Source organism: Canis lupus, chromosome 9 (assembly GCF_003254725.2).
Source record: "Canis lupus dingo isolate Sandy chromosome 9, ASM325472v2, whole genome shotgun sequence".
Lineage (NCBI taxonomy): Eukaryota > Metazoa > Chordata > Mammalia > Carnivora > Canidae > Canis > Canis lupus.
Window position 1 is genome coordinate 3,676,066 of NC_064251.1, and position 19,506 is coordinate 3,695,571.

At 65.9% G+C, this 19,506-nt stretch overlaps 2 protein-coding genes across 11 annotated transcripts in view; one reads left to right on the forward strand and one right to left on the reverse strand.

The window, feature by feature from the left end:
- On the reverse strand, positions 1-11,755 carry TMC8 (transmembrane channel like 8). 5 transcript variants are annotated; one of them, XM_035721504.2, is made up of 17 exons: positions 10,920-11,228; positions 10,238-10,316; positions 9,390-9,745; positions 9,052-9,200; positions 8,563-8,624; positions 8,166-8,248; positions 7,508-7,644; positions 7,083-7,230; positions 6,575-6,745; positions 6,157-6,296; positions 4,635-4,758; positions 4,261-4,358; positions 3,930-4,113; positions 3,631-3,761; positions 3,382-3,540; positions 2,890-2,968; positions 1-2,263 (listed from the first exon to the last, which is right to left on the reverse strand). In XM_035721504.2, exons 1-17 carry the CDS (start codon positions 11,211-11,213, stop codon positions 2,036-2,038), a joined length of 2,622 nt encoding a protein of 873 aa, XP_035577397.2. In that variant the 5' UTR covers positions 11,214-11,228; the 3' UTR covers positions 1-2,035. The 5 variants fall into 5 exon arrangements, with proteins under 5 accessions (XP_035577397.2, XP_025323932.3, XP_035577401.2 ...); XM_025468147.3 differs by having other exon boundaries at positions 8,563-8,712; positions 9,390-9,594; positions 10,920-11,189; XM_035721508.2 differs by lacking the exons at positions 10,238-10,316; positions 10,920-11,228 and adding an exon at positions 11,552-11,755 and having other exon boundaries at positions 8,563-8,712; positions 9,390-9,642.
- The window catches only part of TMC6 (transmembrane channel like 6), an 18,027-nt gene continuing 8,865 nt past the window's right edge, over positions 10,345-19,506 (forward strand). For 4 of the 6 annotated variants that reach the window (XR_007412783.1, XR_007412784.1, XM_049113887.1 and 1 more), the window contains exons 1-11: positions 10,345-10,470; positions 13,857-13,995; positions 14,149-14,282; positions 14,524-14,619; positions 14,889-15,047; positions 15,624-15,729; positions 15,876-15,972; positions 16,060-16,320; positions 16,655-16,845; positions 18,346-18,490; positions 19,340-19,495. Coding sequence is in view for 4 of the 6 variants with exons in the window: in XM_049113887.1 (XP_048969844.1) it covers positions 13,940-13,995; positions 14,149-14,282; positions 14,524-14,619; positions 14,889-15,047; positions 15,624-15,729; positions 15,876-15,972; positions 16,060-16,320; positions 16,655-16,845; positions 18,346-18,490; positions 19,340-19,495 (1,401 nt within the window). In the remaining 2 variants the exon portion in view is untranslated. Of the gene's footprint in view, positions 10,471-12,283; positions 12,382-13,188; positions 13,330-13,856; positions 13,996-14,148; positions 14,283-14,523; positions 14,620-14,888; positions 15,048-15,623; positions 15,730-15,875; positions 15,973-16,059; positions 16,321-16,654; positions 16,846-18,345; positions 18,491-19,339; positions 19,496-19,506 lie in introns of those variants that run through there. The other 2 variants (XM_025468141.3, XM_025468142.3) reach the window with 2 other exon arrangements.

Consider the following 19,506-nt stretch of genomic DNA (forward strand, 5'->3'; position numbering starts at 1 on the left):
TGCTTGATAAGTCATTGCTCATTTAATTCTCACAGCCACTCAGAGGACGGTGGTCTCAGCCCCATGTTTCAGCCGAGCAAACAGGCCCAGTTTGATTTCCCCAGGTCTCCCCACGCTTGTCATCTCGCTGGTGTTGCACTTGGCTGGGTCTCAGTGAACATCTGCTGAAGGCATGAGAAAGTGATGAGACAAGGACCCCGGTGTTCCAGCCTCCTAGCACTTGGGCACCAGCAGCATCACCCCTGGGGACTCATCACAAGACAGCGCTGGGCCTTATCCTTAGAGTTTCTGTTTCTGTTTCGTGGAGCCTGAGAATCTGCATTTCCACCAAGCTCGGGGGGTGGGGTGGGGGGGTAGCTGCAGCTACTGCTGCAGGTCGGGGCCACGCTCTGGCCCAAAGCTGCTTGTTCACAACATGTGTCACTTTCACCTGGGACAGGCCGGTGGCCCTCTGCCCATGGAGCACACAGCACTGTGTGTTTCCCCGAACAAGGCTCTGCACTTGTTGACAGACTGATGGGTCATGTGACACTGAGAGAACAGTAACAGGAGGAGCTGAACCAGCCAAGCCTTCAGAGCCCACATGAAGGCCTGGGCCTGAGGGCACCAGGCCAGAGCTGCGCCCAGGCTGGACACCCTGCCAGGTGCCGGGCCCCTGGTGGAAATAGAGGCTTGCCAAGCATGTCGTGGGCTTTCTCCTGATCCGCCCTCCTGACAGTTGTTTTCTTTTTTTTTTTTAAGAATTTATTTAAAAAAGAGAGAGAGAGAGAGAGAGCATGAGCAGGGGGAGGGGCAGAGGGAGAGGGAGGAGCAGACTCCCTGCTGAGCAGGGAGTCCGGATGCAGAGCTTCATCCCAGGACCCTGAGCCAAAGGCAGATGCTTCACGGACCGATGGAGCCACCTGGGCGCCCCCCAACAGCTCCTTAGGCCAGCATCCTCAACCCTGGCTGCTGGAGAGAGTCACCTGGCAGCTTTAGAAAAAGTCCCAATGCCTGGCTGCTGGCTGCACCTGGGCCGACCACATCAGCAGCCCTGGCACAGGGCCAGTCCCCTCAGGCTGAGAGCCACGGATTGCGAACCACTGGAGAGGCAGGGGCGGTGGGAGACCCCGGGCTGCATCCCTGCCCTGCCTTCACGGCCCAGGCGAATGCCTCCTGTGTGTCTCACGGCACAGGTCTGTACACGCCTAGCACCCTCCTCTTCTTCACCACTCTTAAGCCACAGCTACGGTGGGGGAGGCAGTGAGGAGAAGGGGCACAGAGGAGGGTTAGCAACAGGTCTGCAGAAGGTGTGGCCAAGGGGCCCCTGTTCCGGGGTCCTGAAGAGGCCTACTTTTTTTTTTTTTTTTTTAATTTATTCATTCAGAGAGAGAGAGAGAGAGACTGAGAGGCAGAGACACAGGCAGAGGGAGAAGCGGGCTCCATGCAGGGAGCCAGACGTGGGACTCAATCCTGGGTCTCCAGGATCAGACCCCGGGCTGCAGGCGGCGCCAAACCGCTGCGCCACCGGGGGTGCCCGAGGCCTACTTTGTTGATGTGGGGTCCTGGGTTAGAACGGACTATGAGGAACCCTGCCAGGGAGAGGCTGGCCATGAACTCTCTGTTCCTCAGACTCCAGTAGGCCCTGGAACCCCCCCCGCGTCCCCCCACCCCACCCCACCCCCATCAGGGTCAGGAATGCAGGTGCTGGTGCAGGTGTGGCTCCGGAGCTGGGGCTGTGGGGGCCCATGTGCACTCAGAACCAGCAGGCCCTTGGTGCGGCCAGGTCTTGCCCCAGTGGGAGCACTTCTGAGCCCCCCCATGGATGTGTATTTAAACTGCATTCCTGGCTTACTGCCCTAACGTCACATTCACCAAAATTAGAGAGTCTACAGGACTGAGGTAAAAACACAAACACAACTTCCCGTATTTTCTTCCTGCTGCCCCTGGGCTCTGCCTCGAGCACCAGGGCGCAGGGGCTGGGGCCCAGGGGCACTCTGGTTGTGGGGACCTAGGTCAGGCCCTGGGGAGGCTCTGGCGGACGCAGGAGTGGGTGCTACAGCTCCGCGCCGCTGGAGAAGCGGAATCTAGAGACGGAGTCCTCGAGGCAAGGTCCCGGCCTGGGGGCCCTGGGGCCTGGGGAGCCCGGGCACGGAAACCCCGGGCAGAAGGACCGCGGGCGCGAAGCTCGGGAGTGGGGGGACTCGGGCCCCACAGGGACGCCGGAGCCCTCGGGCAGCAGCCGCGACAGGTCCTCCACCAGGTGCCACTTCTCCTGGACTTGCTGTGGGGGAGGGGGGAGGGGGAGGGGGTGGGGGGAGGGGGTGGGGGGAGGGGGTGGGGACAAGCGGCGGTTAGGAGCGACGCCCCGCCCCGCCCCGCCCGCGCCCCCAAGCGGAGACCACGCCCCTGCCCCAAGAGTCCCGCCCCCAGAAGAGGCCCCGCCCCGACCGACCTGAGACCACGCCCCCTCCGGGGTCCGCCCCGTGAAGTCAGAGACCACGCCCCTCCACCAGAGTTCCGCCCCCAGGAAAGGCCCCGCCCCCCGCCCCTCCCGCCCCGAGACCTCACCCCCTCCAGGGGTCCCGCCTCAGCTAAGCCAGAGACCACGCCCCTCCGCCAGAGTCCCGCCCCCAGAAGAGGCCACGCCCCTTCCGGGTCCCGCCCGCCCCGCCCGACCTGAGACCTCGCCCCACTAGGGCGCTGCTCACGCCCGCCACCTAGAGCCGGAGTTCAAAGGTCAGCTCTGCTGCTAGTGGATGCCGGGTGATGATGATACTGCCGCGGCATCCTATCAGACCCGTGTCCCCAAGCCAAAGGCCATATTCCTGGGCCATATTCCTGTCATGGGGCTCCCGGCCACACTCCGGGGCCACGTCTGGCCCCTCCCCAAGCCCAGCGGGCACTCACCCACACCAGCTGCTTTCGGAGCCCCCGGATGGCCCTGGCATTGGCCTGGGACTGGGAGACGCAAATGGTCAGGACAAGGCTTTGGACAGACAGGGGTCCGAGGTCAGTCATCCCTGGATGGAAGGTGTCTCCCCTACTTTCTCTCCCCACCTCGGTGTCTTAAAAATGCCTCCTGGGGTTCTTTTCTCTGCAGACCCCTTTACCTCCCTCTCCTTCCTCCCGCAGAGCCCCTCTGCTCTACAGGGCAGGGTTTCAGCGGGTCTGCAGGAGGCACTGGGCTTCCCCTGTGGTCACACAGGTGCCTGCTTTACAGGTGACATACCCAGGGCTCCCTGCCTTTGTGCCCATGCTCCGTCCTCTGGGACCCTGCCTCCCTGGCTCTGCTTGTCTGGCTCCCAGAGCCCAGGAGAGTGCCTGGGGTGGGGGGACCATGGAAGGAAGGACCCCCTCCCCGGGGTGCCCTCCCATGACCCCTGCTGCCCCGAGAAGCACCTGAGCAGGACGAGAAGGGGGAAGCTGAAGGCGTGGGAACCGATGTAGTGGAGGATGCGCTGGCCAGAGGGCGGGAGCCGGAGGGCCACCAGCTCTGGGACCACCTGCCAGGGGGCCGAGTAGTTGGAGAAAAGGCCACAGTCCCAGGAGGAGTGGATGCTGGGGAGAGACAGCCAGGGAAGGGCTGGTGTCAGGGCCCCAGGTGACAGCTGCCTGCCCCCCGGCCGCCAGTGCCTCTGCGGCCCTCACCTGCTGACCACGTAGCCCAGGGGCATGACGGCCAGGAGCAGACCCAGGATGAGCACCAGCTGGAAGAAGAAGGTGGAGCTGGAGGCGCGGAATCGCCGAGGAGATGCCTTGGAGTTCCTCATGAGGGTGTACTGGGGGCAAGTAGTAGCACACGGGGGCCGTGAGCCAGTCCCCAGGTGCCGGGGAGCCTGAGGCCCAGGGAGGTGACGCTGAGGGGGTGGGCAGAAGCAGGACGGGATCGTGGGCCCCAGACCCCCCCACCTGCACCCCCTGCCCCCTCCCAGCCCAGGAGGCCTCACCTTCTTGATGTAGAAGGTGAGGAAGATAAAGACGCTGTTGAGCAGAGGCAGCAGGGGACAGTAGAAGAGGCCCATCCAGGTGACTGTCTGCCCCGCCACGATGTCCAGGACATTCTTGGGCACCAGGAATTCTTCTCGGTCCAGCCAGGTCCAGAAGCTGCCCGTGAACCGCTCCACCAGCAGCCTGGGGGAGGGGAGTGTCCAGGTACCCCCATCAGTCATGACCACGTCGTTCACATGGAGACGCGTGTGCCGGGCTGCCCACCCTTGGCTGTGGCCAGCGGCCACCCCCGGACAGGCCCCGTTCTCCCGCGATGTCCCCGTGCCTCACCTCCTAGGCAGGCTGACGCAGAAGGCAAAGGCCACGGTGAGGAGGAAGTTGAAGATGCTCAGCTTGTATAGCTCTTCCCCGACTGCGTTTTCCCAGCACTGGAGCAGAGGGGGACTGGTCACCCCCGGTCCCCGGCTGCCCCTCACTCCCCCCCACCCCCCCACCGGGGGCCTCTAGGGTCTAGGAGCCTTGCCCGGAGTCCCATCTGATTGCTAAGTTAGCACCTGGGCCTCCAGCGTAAGATCTGAGCAGGGAAACGCCCCAGGCAGTGCACAGTGAGCCGGGAATGGTGCCCCTGGTGGTGTGCGGCCCTCCAGCAAAGGTGAGACTGGAGAGGGACAGGAGGGACAGGCTTTGATGGAGCCACCAGTCACCTCGTAATCACAGGCGTTGTAGCCGTAGGCCGCACAGCTCGTCTTGTTTCTGCCGATACACAGCACGGTCTGGCCCAGAGAGAAGGAGAATATTCCCAGGCTGGCCAGCTTCAGGACAACGCACCTGGGGCGGGGTGAGGGCGGGGAGTGGGGCTGTGTCAGGGGGAGGGGCTCAGGTGCCACGCTCGGTCCACCCGGGTTACAGGGGTGGCTGGTCTCTGAGATGGTGTCTCTTCTGGGTCCAGCCCCCTCTAAATCCAGAGCCCAGCCTCCTTCCAACCTGCTCCGTCCCTGGCAATGTTTCCCAAAGCGTGTTCCCTAGAGTCTTGGTCTCTAGATGATTCCTGAGAGAAGGGTTCTATTTTTAAATCAGTTTGGAGAACACTGTGGGGCCCAGCTGCCCCCTCAGCCCCCCACTGCCCGCCACACTCAGTTTGGCTGTTTGCAGGCGTATATGGGCCTTCCATTGTCTCACAGCAGGGTTGGTCTTCCTCCTGCCTGTCAATCCCCTAGCCCGTCTTACACCGTTTCATACGTCCTGATCCCATGCATCCCCCTCCTGCATAATGCAGCACCAGATCGCAGAGGTAGGATGGTGTACCCCCAAACCAGCACACGCACATTATGCCCAAGCATGGACTTTTAGCGTTGACAGGCACAGAAGTCTCCTGCTGTTGAGGAAGGCTGGGAGGCAGGGTGAGTAGGGGCTGATTTTTTTTTTTTAAATTAATCCTTCATCCTTTTGAGCATTTTGAACTTTCTACCATGTGCATGTGCTACTACTTATTCCAAAAATAAAGTTTCAGACCACAGTCAACCTTGGAGGAAAGCTGAATGGGTTGCATCTGCACCGGGGGAAGCAGAAGGGAAAGCAGACAGAGCTAAGAGTGGGGGGCGGGGGGCTGTGGTGACGGGACAGGTAGCAGACAGAAAAGTGGAGCTGGAGCTCATGGTAGGGAGCTGCTGCTCAAGAGGGGCTTCAGGTCCAAGGCAGGATCCTGGTCCTGAGAGGGGGCACAGAGCAGAGCATGGGGGTGGAGGAGGGCTTGCCCGTGAACCTGCACCCAGCAGGGGACGGTGAGCTTGCCGTCTGCGGAGGCACTTGACCTCTGCGAGCCTCAGTTTCTTCATCTGTCAAATGGGGCTGAGGAAGGTCCCCACTTTTGCAGATCACGTGAAGGTTGTCAAGGTAAGGGGTGTAAACCCTGGGGGCGTGTGAGAGCTGTGTGCATCCCGAGTGTGTAGAGCTGGCTCCCAGGCCCTTCTGGCTGTTTTGTCCCTGGCCCCTCTGAATGGCTGGTGCATGGTACAGGCTGCTGGCTTGCTTTGGACAGAAGGGACCAGAAAACCTTAGAGGGAGGTTCCCAAGACTGTGTTGTCTGGAAGTTCCTGCATGCTCAGGCCCTCTGGTGCCAGGCGGTCAGATGGCCAGCAGGACACAGCACCCTCATGTGCCCCCGGTCCTTCTGAACTTGACCCTGCCCATGGGGGCCCACCTGTCACCCCCAGGGGCGGCACTCACCAGAGGAGGGCGAGGTTGATCTCAGTACTGGGGGGGTAGTTCCCCAGCTGGATGAGGAAAACAAATAGCAGGGGCCCCAAAAAGTTGACCAGGGCGATGACCCCAGGGGGCAGGTACTGCAGCAGCACAAACAGTGAGTCCTGCAGGAAAGAGCAGGTAGGGAGTGCCCATGGACTGGGGGGGCCCGGCAGCTTCCCCACACCCTACAGCCCCCTCAAGTGCCACTCTGGTGCAGGCCCGGCCTCCAGAAGCCCTTGGACTATTCCGGGTGGCAGCTCGGCTCTTGGGTACCACGGGCAGAGGCGGTGTCAACCTCCCTGTGCGTCTCGGCTTGCTCATCTGCCAGGTGGGACCATCCCGTCTCCTCCCACCAAAGCTGTGGGCAGGACTGAATGGGTGCACATCAGTCGCCTGGCACCTCTTTGTTGTCCTGCGAGTACTTGGTGGCCCAGAAGATCACGCTGATGGCCCCAACCACCAGGAGCCCGATGAGGACGTTGACCCGCAGGTAGGTAAGCAGGTGGCAGATCCTCTGGGTCCGGGTCTGCTGCTGCACCTGCAGGAACCGACGCCCTTCCTCCAGCTCCACCTGTCATGGGGGCGGGGACACAGACCGTCAGGCCCCCCGCGGGCAGGGCGCTGTGTGGAGGGAGAAGGTGCCCATCGGGTCCAGGTCAGCGATCGTGGGGGGATCCAGGCAGGGCTGGCGAGTCGCTGGGGCAGGGGCGGCGAGGGATGGAGGCGGCTTTCATGTGGACCGCCCTCCCTGCTCTGTGTGCGTGTGCTCACGCCCGAGCACTGGCAGAGCCGCCCTTTGGCTAGAACACCCCGTGCATGCGCCTGTGCACACACTCCCAGACCACCCCCGCTCCCGTACAGTCACGCACGCTCACGCGCTCATCCACGTACCAGACACCCACACACACCTTGAACTCGTTGCTGATCTCATGCTTCTTGATGGTGGCTGCTTCCTGCCCCCGGATACAGAAGTCCCAGGAGGAGAACACTTTGATGCTGACGGGCGACCTGTAGTCCTGGCCCAGAAACAGCCTCTGCGGCAGCCCCTTCACCATCCTGGAGGGAGCAGGAGGCCCGGGCCCATGGGGGAGGGGCTCCGCCCTGGCTCAGGTCTGGGGTAGGAAGCCCCTGACGGCCTGGGGTGCAGGCTTGTGGTGGGGGTGGGGAGGCAGGGGCGGTGTCCCCGGCTCCGCAGCTGAGGACACACTGTTCGGGCCCTGGAACCACGGATGAGCCTTACTGAACAGGAGCCGGGGCCCTCCTGCTACCTTGGGGTGCCACACCAAAGGGGGGTGGTCAGGGAGAGAGGGCGAGGCAGGGGCTCTGCTCTCACCGCCGAAGAGTCCCACAGAAGCAGAGGAGGAGGCAGGCCAGGGGGCTCAGGAGGTAGGCCAGGCGGATGCTGTAGGCCGAGCCGCTCTCCGGACCCGCCCGGTAGGCGCCGTAGAAGAGGTAAGTGTTGTTGAAGGCCTAGGGATGTGGATGGTGACAACGGGGTCATGAGGCCCTGTGCTAAGTGCTCCCCGTGTCTTAAGTCTCTAATTCTCATAGTAACTCATCCCGGGGGAGCGAGAGCAGCCGCATGTCACAGTCACAGGGCCGTTGGGCAACTTGCCCAAGACCACACAGCTCTGGGGAAGAGGCAGGGTGGGATACAGGAGCTCGGGAACCACTCAGTGGCTTCCAGGGATGAGGGTGGGGGGGTGTCTGTCCCACAGATCTGGACCCCTTCCTCCTCTGTCCTTTGCACCCTGACCCCAGCTGGGTGCTGAGGCCATGGGCATGTGTCCCTGGGTCTGGGCCTTGCATCCTGGCCGCAGCCTCTCTCTGAGCCCACCACTGTCCTCGCCAGCCTGTTTGTGTAAAACCGTTCCCCTAGAAGCCAAACTGTCTTCGGAGGGACAGGGATCTTCTTAGACCTCGGTCCCCTGGGGCCAGTTGTCCAGGTCCCCCAGCCTCCCTGGTCCACAGCCAAGACAGGGCTCACTTACCCTGCCGGTTAAGACATTCCAGAGTTGATTGTGGAACCTGGGAACACCAGTCTGGGACTGGAGGCCATCAGAGCACTGGAGGGCTGCGGGGTGGAGAGGGGACCAGCAGGGAGGGGTCCCCAAGGCATAGGTGAGGCTCTGTGCCCACCTCCTCCATAGCCCCCCATCCTGGGGAGGCCCGAGCAGGGCCCTGAGGAGGTGTCAGGAGGCATGCGACGCATGAGGTGCAGTCAGGGGGCGTCCCGGGGCTGGACGGAGGGAGGAGGGACGCAGGAGGGAGCCCAGGATCGGGACGCAGAGGGTCAGGGCTGTCCCAACACTCTGAGCCCTGCACCAGGGTCCTTAGGGTGCAGGTGGGCGCTCGGGCCCTTATTCCCTCGGCGGGTGGGGAACTCACTGAAGTTGAGGGCCGGGCCTGGGTCACGGGGACGGAGCCAGACCAGGGGCAGCAGGACGAAGCTGGCAGTCAGCAGCAGGGTCAGCAGGTTGAGCAGCAGCAGGAAGCGGAGAAAGGTGAAGTAGGACTGGATTCCGGTGCCAAAGAGGCCTGCGAGGGGAGCCGCGCCGGGCCAGGGGCCCAGCTGGGAATCCGAGGGCCCACCGACCCCGCGGGGTGCGGGGGACCCGCCTCCCGGACCTCGGACCTCCAGGCTCCCCCGCAGTGCCTGTGATGGCCACCAGGGGCTGCTGTCACCCACGCTCGGGGCAGGAGGGGTGTGCAAGGAAGGAGGGCGACGTTTGCTGGGGGCGGGGTGGGGGGCAGGGGAGTTGGTTGGGGGCAGGGAGGGCGTCGGCAAGCGGGATGGTGGCCTCCTCGGGTTGCTAAACTGGACATTGAGACTCCAGGGAGGGGTGGTGGGAGGTGGGGTGCGGGTGGGGGTCCTACCTCCGATCTCGTAGAGGGCCCCTTCCCAGAGCCCGAAGCCCTGGGCCAGCCGCCGCGCTGCCTCCCCCAGGCGCCGCCCCACTGCCCGCCGCCGGCGCTGCCATCGCTGCCAGCAGGAGGTCTTGGTGCCCTCGGGCTCCCGCAGCTGCCTGGGATGGGGGGGGCGTCCCTGAGCCACCCGCACTGCACCCACCCCCCCTCCAGGCCAGGCAGAGCAGTGCCAGGGGCCAGAGGAGTCCTGCCCCTGCTGTGACTTCCCCCCATCCAACAGGTGCATCCTCTGGGTGCTGCACCCACCGCCACCCCCTGGCCTGGCCTGTCAGCCCCGCAGCACCCACCGGATGAAGCGCTTGTCCACCATGGCATAGGGCAGCTCCCGCACCAGCGCCTGGGAGGACTCCAGCCGCGCCATCTCCTGCTCCCACAGCTCCTCCACCCCGGCTTCTGGCTCCCGGGAGGCCTGGCCGGACCCCACTGACCACTGCCTCAGCATCTCTGCGGTAGCCGGGAGGTTGGGGGCGCTGGCTGGCAATCCCCTGCCTCCTGGAAGGGACGTGGGGTGCCTGCTGGGCGAGCGTCAAGCTCTTGGCCCTGGTACAGCCAGAGATGAAGAGAGAGAATTCGGCTGGGGCGGATCCCGGCTCAGTCCCTGTCCACAGCTCAGAGCAACACACTGCCAGAGGCCTCAGTTTCCCTGTTTGTCAACGGGGAGAAAAGTCTAAAGGGCACGGAAAGATGGCCTGTCCCAGCAAAGCTAAGGCCAGGTGTAGCCACAGAGGACTGAGCTGGGTCCCAAGGCCTGTGGTACCCGTACCCCCTGCTGCCGGGGGCCACGGCCTTCTGGGTCACCCCTTGGCAAGACAATTCTGGCTCTGCTCCCCCCGCTAATTATTCCACTGGGGCCCTGCCCTACACCCTGACAGTTCCTAGGACCCAGCATCCCGCGGCACCCCAGATTTGGACCTTCTGGGACCCCCTTCATCTCCTACCTGTGGTCCAGCCCCCAGGACTGGGTCTGCCCCGCCCCCCAGGGACCCGCGATGAGGGGGGGTGGCTATAGCCCCAGACTGGGGAAGGGGACACTGGTGGCAGCTATAACCCCTACCCCCAGCAGCCCCACACTGCGGGGCTCTCCCTTTCACCTCTTCACTCTCTGCCTCCTCCCCTGACTCTGCACCCAGCTCACCTGGGGACAAGGGATCCGGTCCCCAAGGAGCTGCTTGTTGGACCCGCTCCTGCCAGGCTGGGCGGGACCGTGAGGGAGCCTGGGATGGGGGAGGGGGATGGTTGTTGGGGTGTCACATGACAGGAACCCCAGCTCTCCCGCCGTCTCCTCCCCCTCCACTGCTGGCTCCCACCTCGACAGTTTCCTCTGCTTTCACTGGGGGCGCCACTTCCTGCGGCGACCAGGGCGACCAGGCAGGTGGAGGGTGGGGGGGGGGCGGGGAAGGGGTGGCCTCTGGACCCCGTGGGGTGGGGTTGGGGTCCACAGGGCGGGGGTCGCCCCCATCTCCCCCTCCCCCCGCTCCTGCGTGCTAGTCCCCACCGGATCTCTCTAGGCCTGGGAAGCCCCAGCTGGGGCGGGGGCCTGGCTGCTTATCTGCGGGTGGCAGACTGTCTTGGGGAGAGCGGGATGGTGACAGAATGGGTGGGTCCCATCGCTCGGGCCGCTGGTTCCAGAAGCCCTTGGTCTTAATCCTCAACTTCCCTCCTGGGTCACTGGCTCTTGGACAAGGCGGGGACTTAGAGCCTGGAGGATGGCAAGGGCTCAGGAGTTGGTGCCATCTGTGCCAGCTAGGCAAGGTGTTCAAGAGCCCCCTTGGCCCTTTGTGTGTCCCGGGGTCCCCTGGGAGACCCTGTGGTCTTACCCTTCTTGCGCCCGCTCCTCCCTCCTCAGGGCCCAGTCCAGCCTGCTGAGCTCTGCGGGCTTTTCTGCATCCCTGCCTGGATCCCCTCGTTTTTCCAAGCCCCTCCTCCACGCCAGGCTCCACGCTGGGTGCTGGGGCCCAGCACCCAGTGGGTTCAGAGAGTGGGGGCGGGGAGAAGGGACCAGCAAAAGTACATGTCAACAGGAAGTGGCAAGTGCTCCAACAGGGAGGCTTCCTACAGGACGTGACCTGCAAGTGGGGCCAGGTCACGCAACTACCATGTGGCTGGAGCATGGATGGGTGTGCGGGACGGGGCGGGGTGGGGGGAGGCAAGGGCTGGGCAGGCCCGGGGGCCTTGTGCCAAGATGCAGCCCGAAGTAACCCACCTGAGGACCACAGCGGTGGCTGCAGAAAAGCCCCAACCCTGACCCCTCCGACTTTGTCCAACTTCAGGTCAGCGGACGCGTCACCGCTTGCATCACATCTTTTCATTCGGGAATCCTGGCTTTGCCCACCTCTCTGCCTTCCCGCCCGCCAGCGTCCCAAAGGCTTCCCTACATGGGCAACGTGCCCCCTAACACTGTCCAAATCCCCCCAAGTCTCACCCCAATCCTGGGAGCCTGCCCTCTGACCTGCCAGGCTTTCTCAAAGTCGGCGCTCCCCGATGGACCAGACTCTGCCCTGGGAGAGGGCACCCGGGGGCCTGCTGGTCATCCGTGCGCAGGGAGCGCAGTCCACTCCCCGGCTTGGGGGGGCAACCAAGACGGCAGCAGTGGGCACAGCAGGCGTCCCCCGCCCGGGGCGCGCCCCCTCCTCCCGGCCTCGCCCACAGGACGTGAGAACCGAGCAGAAACCCCGCCCCGCCCCGCCAGGGGGTGGCCCCCCCGCCCCCCGGCCCAGGAGCCTGCTCGGGAAAGCCGCTTGGGAAAGCCGTTGGTCAGCAGGGCTTGCGGGGAGGAGAGGGTTGCCCAACGCGGTGTCGCAAGCCTCCATCAGCGGAGCTTTGCAGCCTCGTGTCATCGATGACCGCCCTGGGAAACGGGTGGCTGGGGAGGTGTCCCCATCTGAGACTTGGGGAAACTGAGTCCCACGGACACCGCGGACTCCACCGCGATTGGAGTCGACCCCGAGGCTCGGCCGCCCGCACGCAGCTCAGGCCTCGGGGTGCGGAGGAGACGGGGCGGCGGGTCGGCAGGGAGAGGGCAGGGTCGCCCGAGGCGGGGCGCAGGGTCACGTGACGCCGGAGGCCGGCCCCCAGGTGGGCCGGGCGGGGCGCTGCTCCCTCCCGCCCCCTCCCGCCCCGCCCCCCGCGACCGACCCAGGTCGCCTCAGGGGCCCGGTCACCTCCGCCCCGCCCCCTGACCCCCCGGCCCCGCCCCCGGGGGCCGAGCCCCGACCGCGGCTCCCGGGACAGGTGAGCGGCTCGCGGGCGCGCAGGGCGCCCCTCCCCCGCGCCTCCCAGGTAAGCGCGGCCGCGGGGTGCGGGCCCCCGGGGAGGGGCGCGCCCCCGGTCCCCCCCGGGCTGGGGGAACGTTCCCGGGGAGCGGCTCCACCCTGCCCCTCCCCACCTGCTCAGGGCTCAGGAACGGAGAGCCCCGGAAACCCTGCGGGGCGCGCCGGCGCGGGGAGGGCGGCAGGGTGCCCGCTGGGCGGAAGTCCTGGCGCCGCCTGGGGGAGCCCGGGGGAGCCCCCAGCCCCGGCCGGCCGCGGATGCCGGGCCTCTGAGCACCTCCCACCTCCCCACTACCCGCGCCCCCGAAGGGGTGTGCGGGAGAGGCCTGTGGGCCTGGGAGGCGCCGTATGGAGGGACCCCAGCTCTAGGGACAGCAGCGGGGCGGGGGCACACCCTCAGCTCCAAGTCCATCTGTTTGCCCCATTCAGCTCCCTGGTGGTGGTGCCCCCCGCCCCCCATCGCCGGCTCCCGCTGGAGGGAGAGGAAGGGGCTCAGACTTTGCGGGGCCTGGGCTCAGAGACTGGACGGCCTGCACCCCTAAGTGAGGACGCTGTTTGGGCATCCTGGCCACCTCCCCCCCAGGAAGCCCCCTCGAGCTCAGCCAACTATTCCGAGTGCTGGATTCACTCCTGCGCCTGGGGGAGGGGGAGGGGGAGGGGGAGGAGGGAGAGGGGGGTGGAGGACGGGACTGTGCCCCTGCTGGGCTGCGCCCTGCGCCACTCCCACCGGGTGAGGAGCCCAGACAAGGCCGCCCTGGTTCCAGTTGCCCCGGGCGGTGCCGGAGGGCTCAGCCTGGACAAAGGCGGGACAAAGGCGGCCTGTGTAACGCACCCCCACCCAGCCAGCTGCCCGCCCCGCCCCCGGGTGATGGAATGTAGGGGAGTCGTCTGTGGGGGACTGGTGACCTTGCAGCACCCTAGCTCAGCCGGCATGGAGTGCCGTGATCCCCGTTGGGGGGTGAGGGCAGGCAGTGCTGGGTGGGGGCGCAGCTGGAGGACCCCCCCACCCAGGGGGGTGCTGGTTGTGGGGCGAGGGCTAGCCGTTGGAGGGTTTCCTGTGAGAGGAAGTGCTCTGGGGTTACAGGGCAGGCACAGGAAGGTCTGGGAGCTGCCCTGACCTTTTTCACCAGGAGGGCCGCGGATACCTGGGCCCTGGGCCGAGCCGGCGCCTAGGGGAGCTGTGTCCCCGGGCCCCCACCCCCTTCTCGCTTGCCCCGGGACTGGGGACAGGCGGCGCCAGAGAGGAAACAATGGGGACTGCTCAGACCCCCCCACTTCCTTCCGCTCGCCCTCAGGCAGTGCAAGGGGCTCCCCCTCGCCTGAACGGGCAGGAGGTTTATTTGGAGTCACTGACCCGACCACGTGTTTGGCTGGGGCTGGGGGGCCTCGGCCGCGGGCGCCTCCCACGGGCCCCAGGGAGCGGGCAGTTTGGCCCGGCCCCAGGCACTGAAGGCCGCCTCGGCGCACCACTCCCTGTCTCCCCAGATGGGCAGCGGGAGGCTCCGGAGGCTGCGCCCAGGCTCTGAGCAGCCGTAGGTCTGCAGACCGGCTGGGCGTGGGTCACCGACATGGCTCAGCCACTGACCTTTGTCCTCAGTGTTCCCGAGACCCCGGAGGACCATGGGTAAGTGTGCTGGGGCCGGGGCAGTGTGGTGGGGGGTGCTGGAGGGCAGGGATGTCCCCCTCGTCCCCCCCCCAAAGGCCACCTGGACTGGGGCCTGTGGACAGGGGGGCAGCCAGGGCAGCTGAACCCCGCCCCCCCATCTCATCCCTGCAGCCCGGAGCCCAGCCCCTATGATGAGAGCGAAGTGCACGACTCCTTCTATCAGCTCATCCAGGAGCAGAGCCAGTGGGTGGCCGAGGAGGGTCTGGAGCTGCAGCAGAGGGAGCCAGGGCCCCCGGAGACCCCAGGTGAGCCCCCCAGGCGAGCCCCCAGGCCAGGCCCTGTGTGTGGCTCAGGCCCCCTGGGGCTCAGGCACTGGGATGGGGATGCGGCTGGCGGGGTGCTGAGCCTGGCCACCCCGCCCGGCCTGGCAGGATGCCACTCCCAGTGGGCTGCACGCCTGGGGTGGGGATGGGGTGGGATGGGGTGGCGGACGTGGCTGGCCAGCCGGGTCTCCGGGACCTCTGGATGTGTCTTCCCGCCTCCTAGGCAGTGGCCACCAGACCCTGCTGGGGCCCGAGGACCCCCTCGTCCACAGCACGGCCACACTCCGCATCTTGGCCAGCATGCCCAGCCGCACTATCGGTGAGTGGGCCCTCTACCCCCCGCACCCCGGGGCGCCTGGGGCTTCAGGCGGGGATCTCGGACCCTGCTCCCGGCTGCTGCCCGGAGGCCCTGCACCGCCCCTGCGGCCCCACTGGGTTCCAAAAACGACTCCGGAGTCATAGGGCTAAAAATAGACCCTTGGGAACCCGGTGGTGCTGGAGGCCTCTTGGAAAGGGACTTCCTTGGGTCCTGGGAGGGGCGGGGGCTGGGGGGCAAGGCCAGCGCTGCCCCTGACCGCACCCCCGCAGGCCGCAGCCGAGGGGCCATCATCTCCCAGTACTACAACCGCACCGTGCGGCTCCGGCGCAGGGTCAGCCGGCCCGAGCTCAGGGGCGTGGGGCGCTCTGCCCGGCCCAGCCTCCGCCTCTACGACCTGGAGCTGGACCCCGTGGCCCTGGAGGAGGAGGGTGAGCGATCGGACCCATGCCCCGGGGATGGAGCCCCCACGCCCCCACGCTGAGCGCTCGGGTGGGACACATGCTGCCGGCCTCGGGCTGTGACGGTGGCGAGCAGACCAGGCCCAGCTGTCCCGCGGCTTGCTTTCTGCTCAGTGACACAGGCAGGAACCAGCTAAATGGAAGAGCAGACTCAAGCTCAGATGAGGGTGACTGAGGAAAGGCAGGTGGCACGATGGGGATCCAGGGAGGCTCCCTGGAGGAAGGGACACTAGCAGAGGGCCTTGTGCAAAGGCCCTGAGGTGGGAGGCTGGTGCACAGCAGGGCTGGTGTCACAGGTCGGGGCAGTGAGGTCAGAGCAAGATGCTTGTGGGGACCCAGGAGGAGAGTTAGGGTTCATAGGCTGAGGTGGGGGAGTGGAGACAACTAGTGGGGGCCACAGCAGGGTTTGGTGTGGATGGTGCAGGTGGAGAGCGGCCGGCTGGGCCTGGGCGGGTGGGCTGAGGTCTGCGGGCCTGTCCGGCGCCCGGGGACAGGTGCAGGAGAGGGGCATGTGGCGGGGGGCTGACAGGGCCCCTCCTCCCGTAGAGAAGCGGTTCCTCCTGGTGAAGGAGCTCCAGGGCCTGCCGGTGGCCCAGCGGGACCACGTGCTCCGCGGGATGCCCTTGGGCCTGGCCGAGAAGCGCAGCCTGCGGTCAGTGCCCGTGGCCTCGAGACCCGCTTCCTTGGCTGCGCTGGGCAGCGGGGGGGGGGGGGCAGCGCCCTGGACACGCGGCGGGTGGCTCCCGGGAGGGACTGGGGCCCGTCCCGGTCCAGCCCTGAGGCCACCTCTGCCCCCAGAGAGGAGAGCCGGACCCTGACGCGGAAGCGGCGTGGCCGCCGTGGCCGGCGTGGACTCCTCCCCTGCTGCGGCCGGCTGCGGGACGCCTGCGTCCTGGTAGGAGCCACCTGTCTTGGGGGGGCCCGGGCTGCCCGGCGGGGGCCCCGAGCTCAGGCCAGCCCCCTCCCGCCTCTGCCCCCACAGGCCCTGCACAGCCTGGGGCTCGGGCTGCTCTCGGGGCTGCACGCCCTGATGCCCTGGCGCTACGCCCTGAAGCGGATCGGAGGCCAGTTCGGCTCCAGCGTGCTCTCCTACTTCCTCTTCCTCAAGACCCTGCTGGCCTTCAACGCCCTCCTGCTGCTGCCCCTGCTGGCCTTCCTCGTGGGCGTGCAGGCCGCCTTCCCGCCGCCAGCCTCCCCGGGCGCCGTCCCCGCCTTCACGGGCTTGGAGCTGCTCACCGGCGCGGTGAGGGCTGGGCCGGGGTGAGGGAGCCGTCGGGGCGGCCGGGGGCTTCTGCAGGTGGGGGCCCTGCCTCCCCCGGGGAGCCCCCACCCCTGCCTGTGCTGTGACTCCAGGCTGCGGCCAGCCTCTCCCTGGTGTCCGTCCCGCCCCGACTTCCGTGGGGCCGGGGAGCCCCGGGATGGCTGTGGCCCTCGGGCTCCCTCCGTGTCCTCCTCCCCGCCCTGCCTTGCCCTCGCCCTGCTCCGTGGCCGCTGTCCCTCTGCTTCTGGAAGCCTGAGGCTGGGTCAGGTGTGGGAGGCGGGAGAGTCCCTGACTCAACGGGGCGTCCTCCCTGCAGGGCCGCTTCACCCACACCGTCATGTACTACGGCTACTACAGTAACACCACGCTGAACCAGCCGTGTGTGCCCCCGCTCGACGGCGGTCAGTGCAGCCGCGAGGCAGACGGCCTGCCCTACAACATGCCCTTGGCCTACCTCTTCACTGTGGGCGTGGCCTTCTTCATCACCTGCATCACCCTGGTGTACAGGTAATGGCCCCCCACCATATGGCCTCGGCTCTGTGTACTACTGATCGTCTACTCAGCCGTTCATTCCCGGGTCCCTCCTTCCACCCATCCACCCACTCTTCTCTCTATCCATCTACTCTTCCTTCTTTCCTTCTATCCTTCCATTCACCCATCCACTCATCCTTCCATCATCCTTCTTTCTGTCCATTCATCCATCCATTCACTCATCCATCCATCCTTCTTTCTGTCCATCATCCATTCATCTTTCCATCTATCCATCTTTCCATCCGTCCATCCATTCATACTTCTATCCATCCATCCTTCCATCCATCCATCTGTCCATCCATCTGTCCATCCATCCTTCCATCCATTCATCTGTCCATCCATCCTTCTGTCCATCCATCTGTCCATCCTGTCCATCCATCCATCCATCCATCCATCCATCCATCCATCTGTCCTTCCACTCATCCATCCATTGGTCCATCCATCTGTCCATCCATCCATCCATCCATCCACCCATCCTTCCATCTATCCATCCATCCACTCATCCTTATGTCCATCCATCCTTCCTTTCATCCATCCATCCATTCATACTTCCATCCATCCATCCTTCTGTGCATCCATCTGTCCATCCTTCTGTCCATCCTTCCATCCATCCATCCGTCCTTCCACCCATCCTTCCATCCGTCCGTCCATCCATCCATCCATCCACCCATCCTTCCATCCGTCCATCCATCCATCCATCCATCCATCCATCCATCCATCCATCCTTCAGTCTGTCTGTCCTTCCGTCCATCTGTCCATCTGTCCATCCATCCATCCATTCACCCATTTTTCTGACCACCCATTCTTCCTTCCACTTGTCCATCCATCCATCCATCCATCCATCCATCCATCCACCCACCCAGCCACCCAACCATTTATCCCCTCCACCCACAAACATCGACCATGCTCAGCTCGGGGCAGGAAGGTGAATGAGCATGGTGCCTGGTTCCCTTAGGCACTTGCTGTCTAGGGGAGAAGACAGCAGGGAGCGGGCTGGGAAAATCCAGAGCCCCAGAGGTGTTTGCTGAGGAGTGAGGAGAGTTTGAGTCAGGCTGGCTTCTGAGGGGAGGTGCTCATGTCCCACAGGGAGGTTAAACACGAGTGGGCAGGGAAGAAGCAGAGGAGGGTGATTGGGTCCTGGATGGGCAGTGCGAGAGGCCCGAGGTGTCACCGTGTTCTGCAGCGGTGTCTTGCGGGAGGCGCCCACTGTCTCAGTGGGCGATGGAGCCCGCCCTCTGCCAGCCACTATGGCTGGTGGGCACCGAATTAGCCGGGTTGATGGGTGGCCAGCAGTCCGCAGCAGGCGGCCCAGGGCGCGGCGCTGGAGGAGGGGCAGGGTGTCGGCGGAGGCCCATTGGGCACCCCGAGGGCTCCTCAGAGTGGGCGGGGGTTTCAGCTGCAGGGAGCTCCCTGACTGCCTTCTCCCCCGGCCTCTGTGTCCCTCGTCACCTCTGTGCCTGGCTCTGCTCCTCCCAGCATGTCGCACTCTTTTGGGGAGAGCTACCGGGTGGGCAGCACGGCAGGGGTTCATGCCGTCACCGTTTTCTGCTCCTGGGACCACAAGGTGACTCAGAAACGGGCCTCCCGCGTCCAGCACGACAACATCCGAACCCATCTGAAGGTGAGCCACTCCGGGGACGGGGGAGCCCCTGGGGCTACCGCCCGACCTGCTGGGCTCCTGCAGACCTGGCCCGGGCACACTAAGGTCCACGCAGCCAGAGCCGCGCCTGGTCCCAGAGACACGGCTTAGCACCGGGAATCGTCCCGGGGTGCGTCTCTAATGGGGAGGGCGGACTTGAACGCCTGGGAGCCCCTGTTTGGCAGGTGCGGCGTGCATGCTCAGGCCCGGTCTCTGCTGGTGGCCTGTCCCCCGTCCCGTGCGGACTCCATGTCAGGTGGTCCCCACCCCCAGGGGCTGCCGCTCCCCTGCGAGAGGCCTAGTAGGCTGCTCTTGGGGCTCCTGCCCATGCGCACCTGGGCTCAGCACAGCAGCCCAGGGTAGGGACTCTCAGCGTCCCCTGCTGCCCGTGAGCAGAGCCACCTCCGAGGGTCAGTCCCCTGCCCAAGGCCAGTGGCCAAGCGGGGCCTGGTGGGAAGGTCTCTGCGTGTCTGGGGTCTGTGTCAGGGGGGCCCCAGCTCTGACCTGGCCGATGGGCCCTCCTGCCCTCAGGGAGCTCCCGTGGCCAGCCGGGGTGTCCTTCGTGCCTCGGGGCTCCTGGTCAGCTGGGGGGCCGCCCACCTCTACAGCAGGGAGGGGGCTCAGAGGCAGGGGTGGGGAGGGAGGGGAAGAGGGAGGCCTCAGGATGCAGCCTGAGCCTGGGAGTGGCGAGGAGGGCTGGGTGGTGGTGTTGGGGGTGGGAGGGGGGCGGCCCCTTGGTCCCCCCGGGCTGCCCAGGGGACCACCCCCGGGTCCCCGTGTGTGTCTGCGTGTCTGCCGGGCGGTCCCTGACGGGCTGGCCGCTGCCCCCAGGAGCTGCTGGCCGAGTGGCAGCTGCGGCAGGTTCCCCGGAGCCTGTGCGGGCGGCTGCGGCAGGTGGCCGTGCTGGGGCTCGTGTGGCTGCTGTGTCTGGGGACAGCGCTGGGCTGCACCGTGGCCGTCTACGCCTTCTCGGAGCTCATGATCAAGGTGCGGGCCAA

Excerpts from the sequence above, each read along its gene's own strand:
- TMC8 (XM_035721504.2), bottom strand. The coding sequence starts at position 11,213 with ATGCTCCAGCCACATGGTAGTTGCGTGACCTGGCCCCACTTGCAGGTC. Across the intron at positions 9,746-10,237 it reads ACCGGATCCCTTGTCCCCAG|GGAAACTGAGGCCTCTGGCA; the intron begins GTGAGCTGGGTG and ends GTTGACAAACAG. Across the intron at positions 3,762-3,929 it reads TCACCTTCTACATCAAGAAG|TACACCCTCATGAGGAACTC; the intron begins GTGAGGCCTCCT and ends ACTTGCCCCCAG.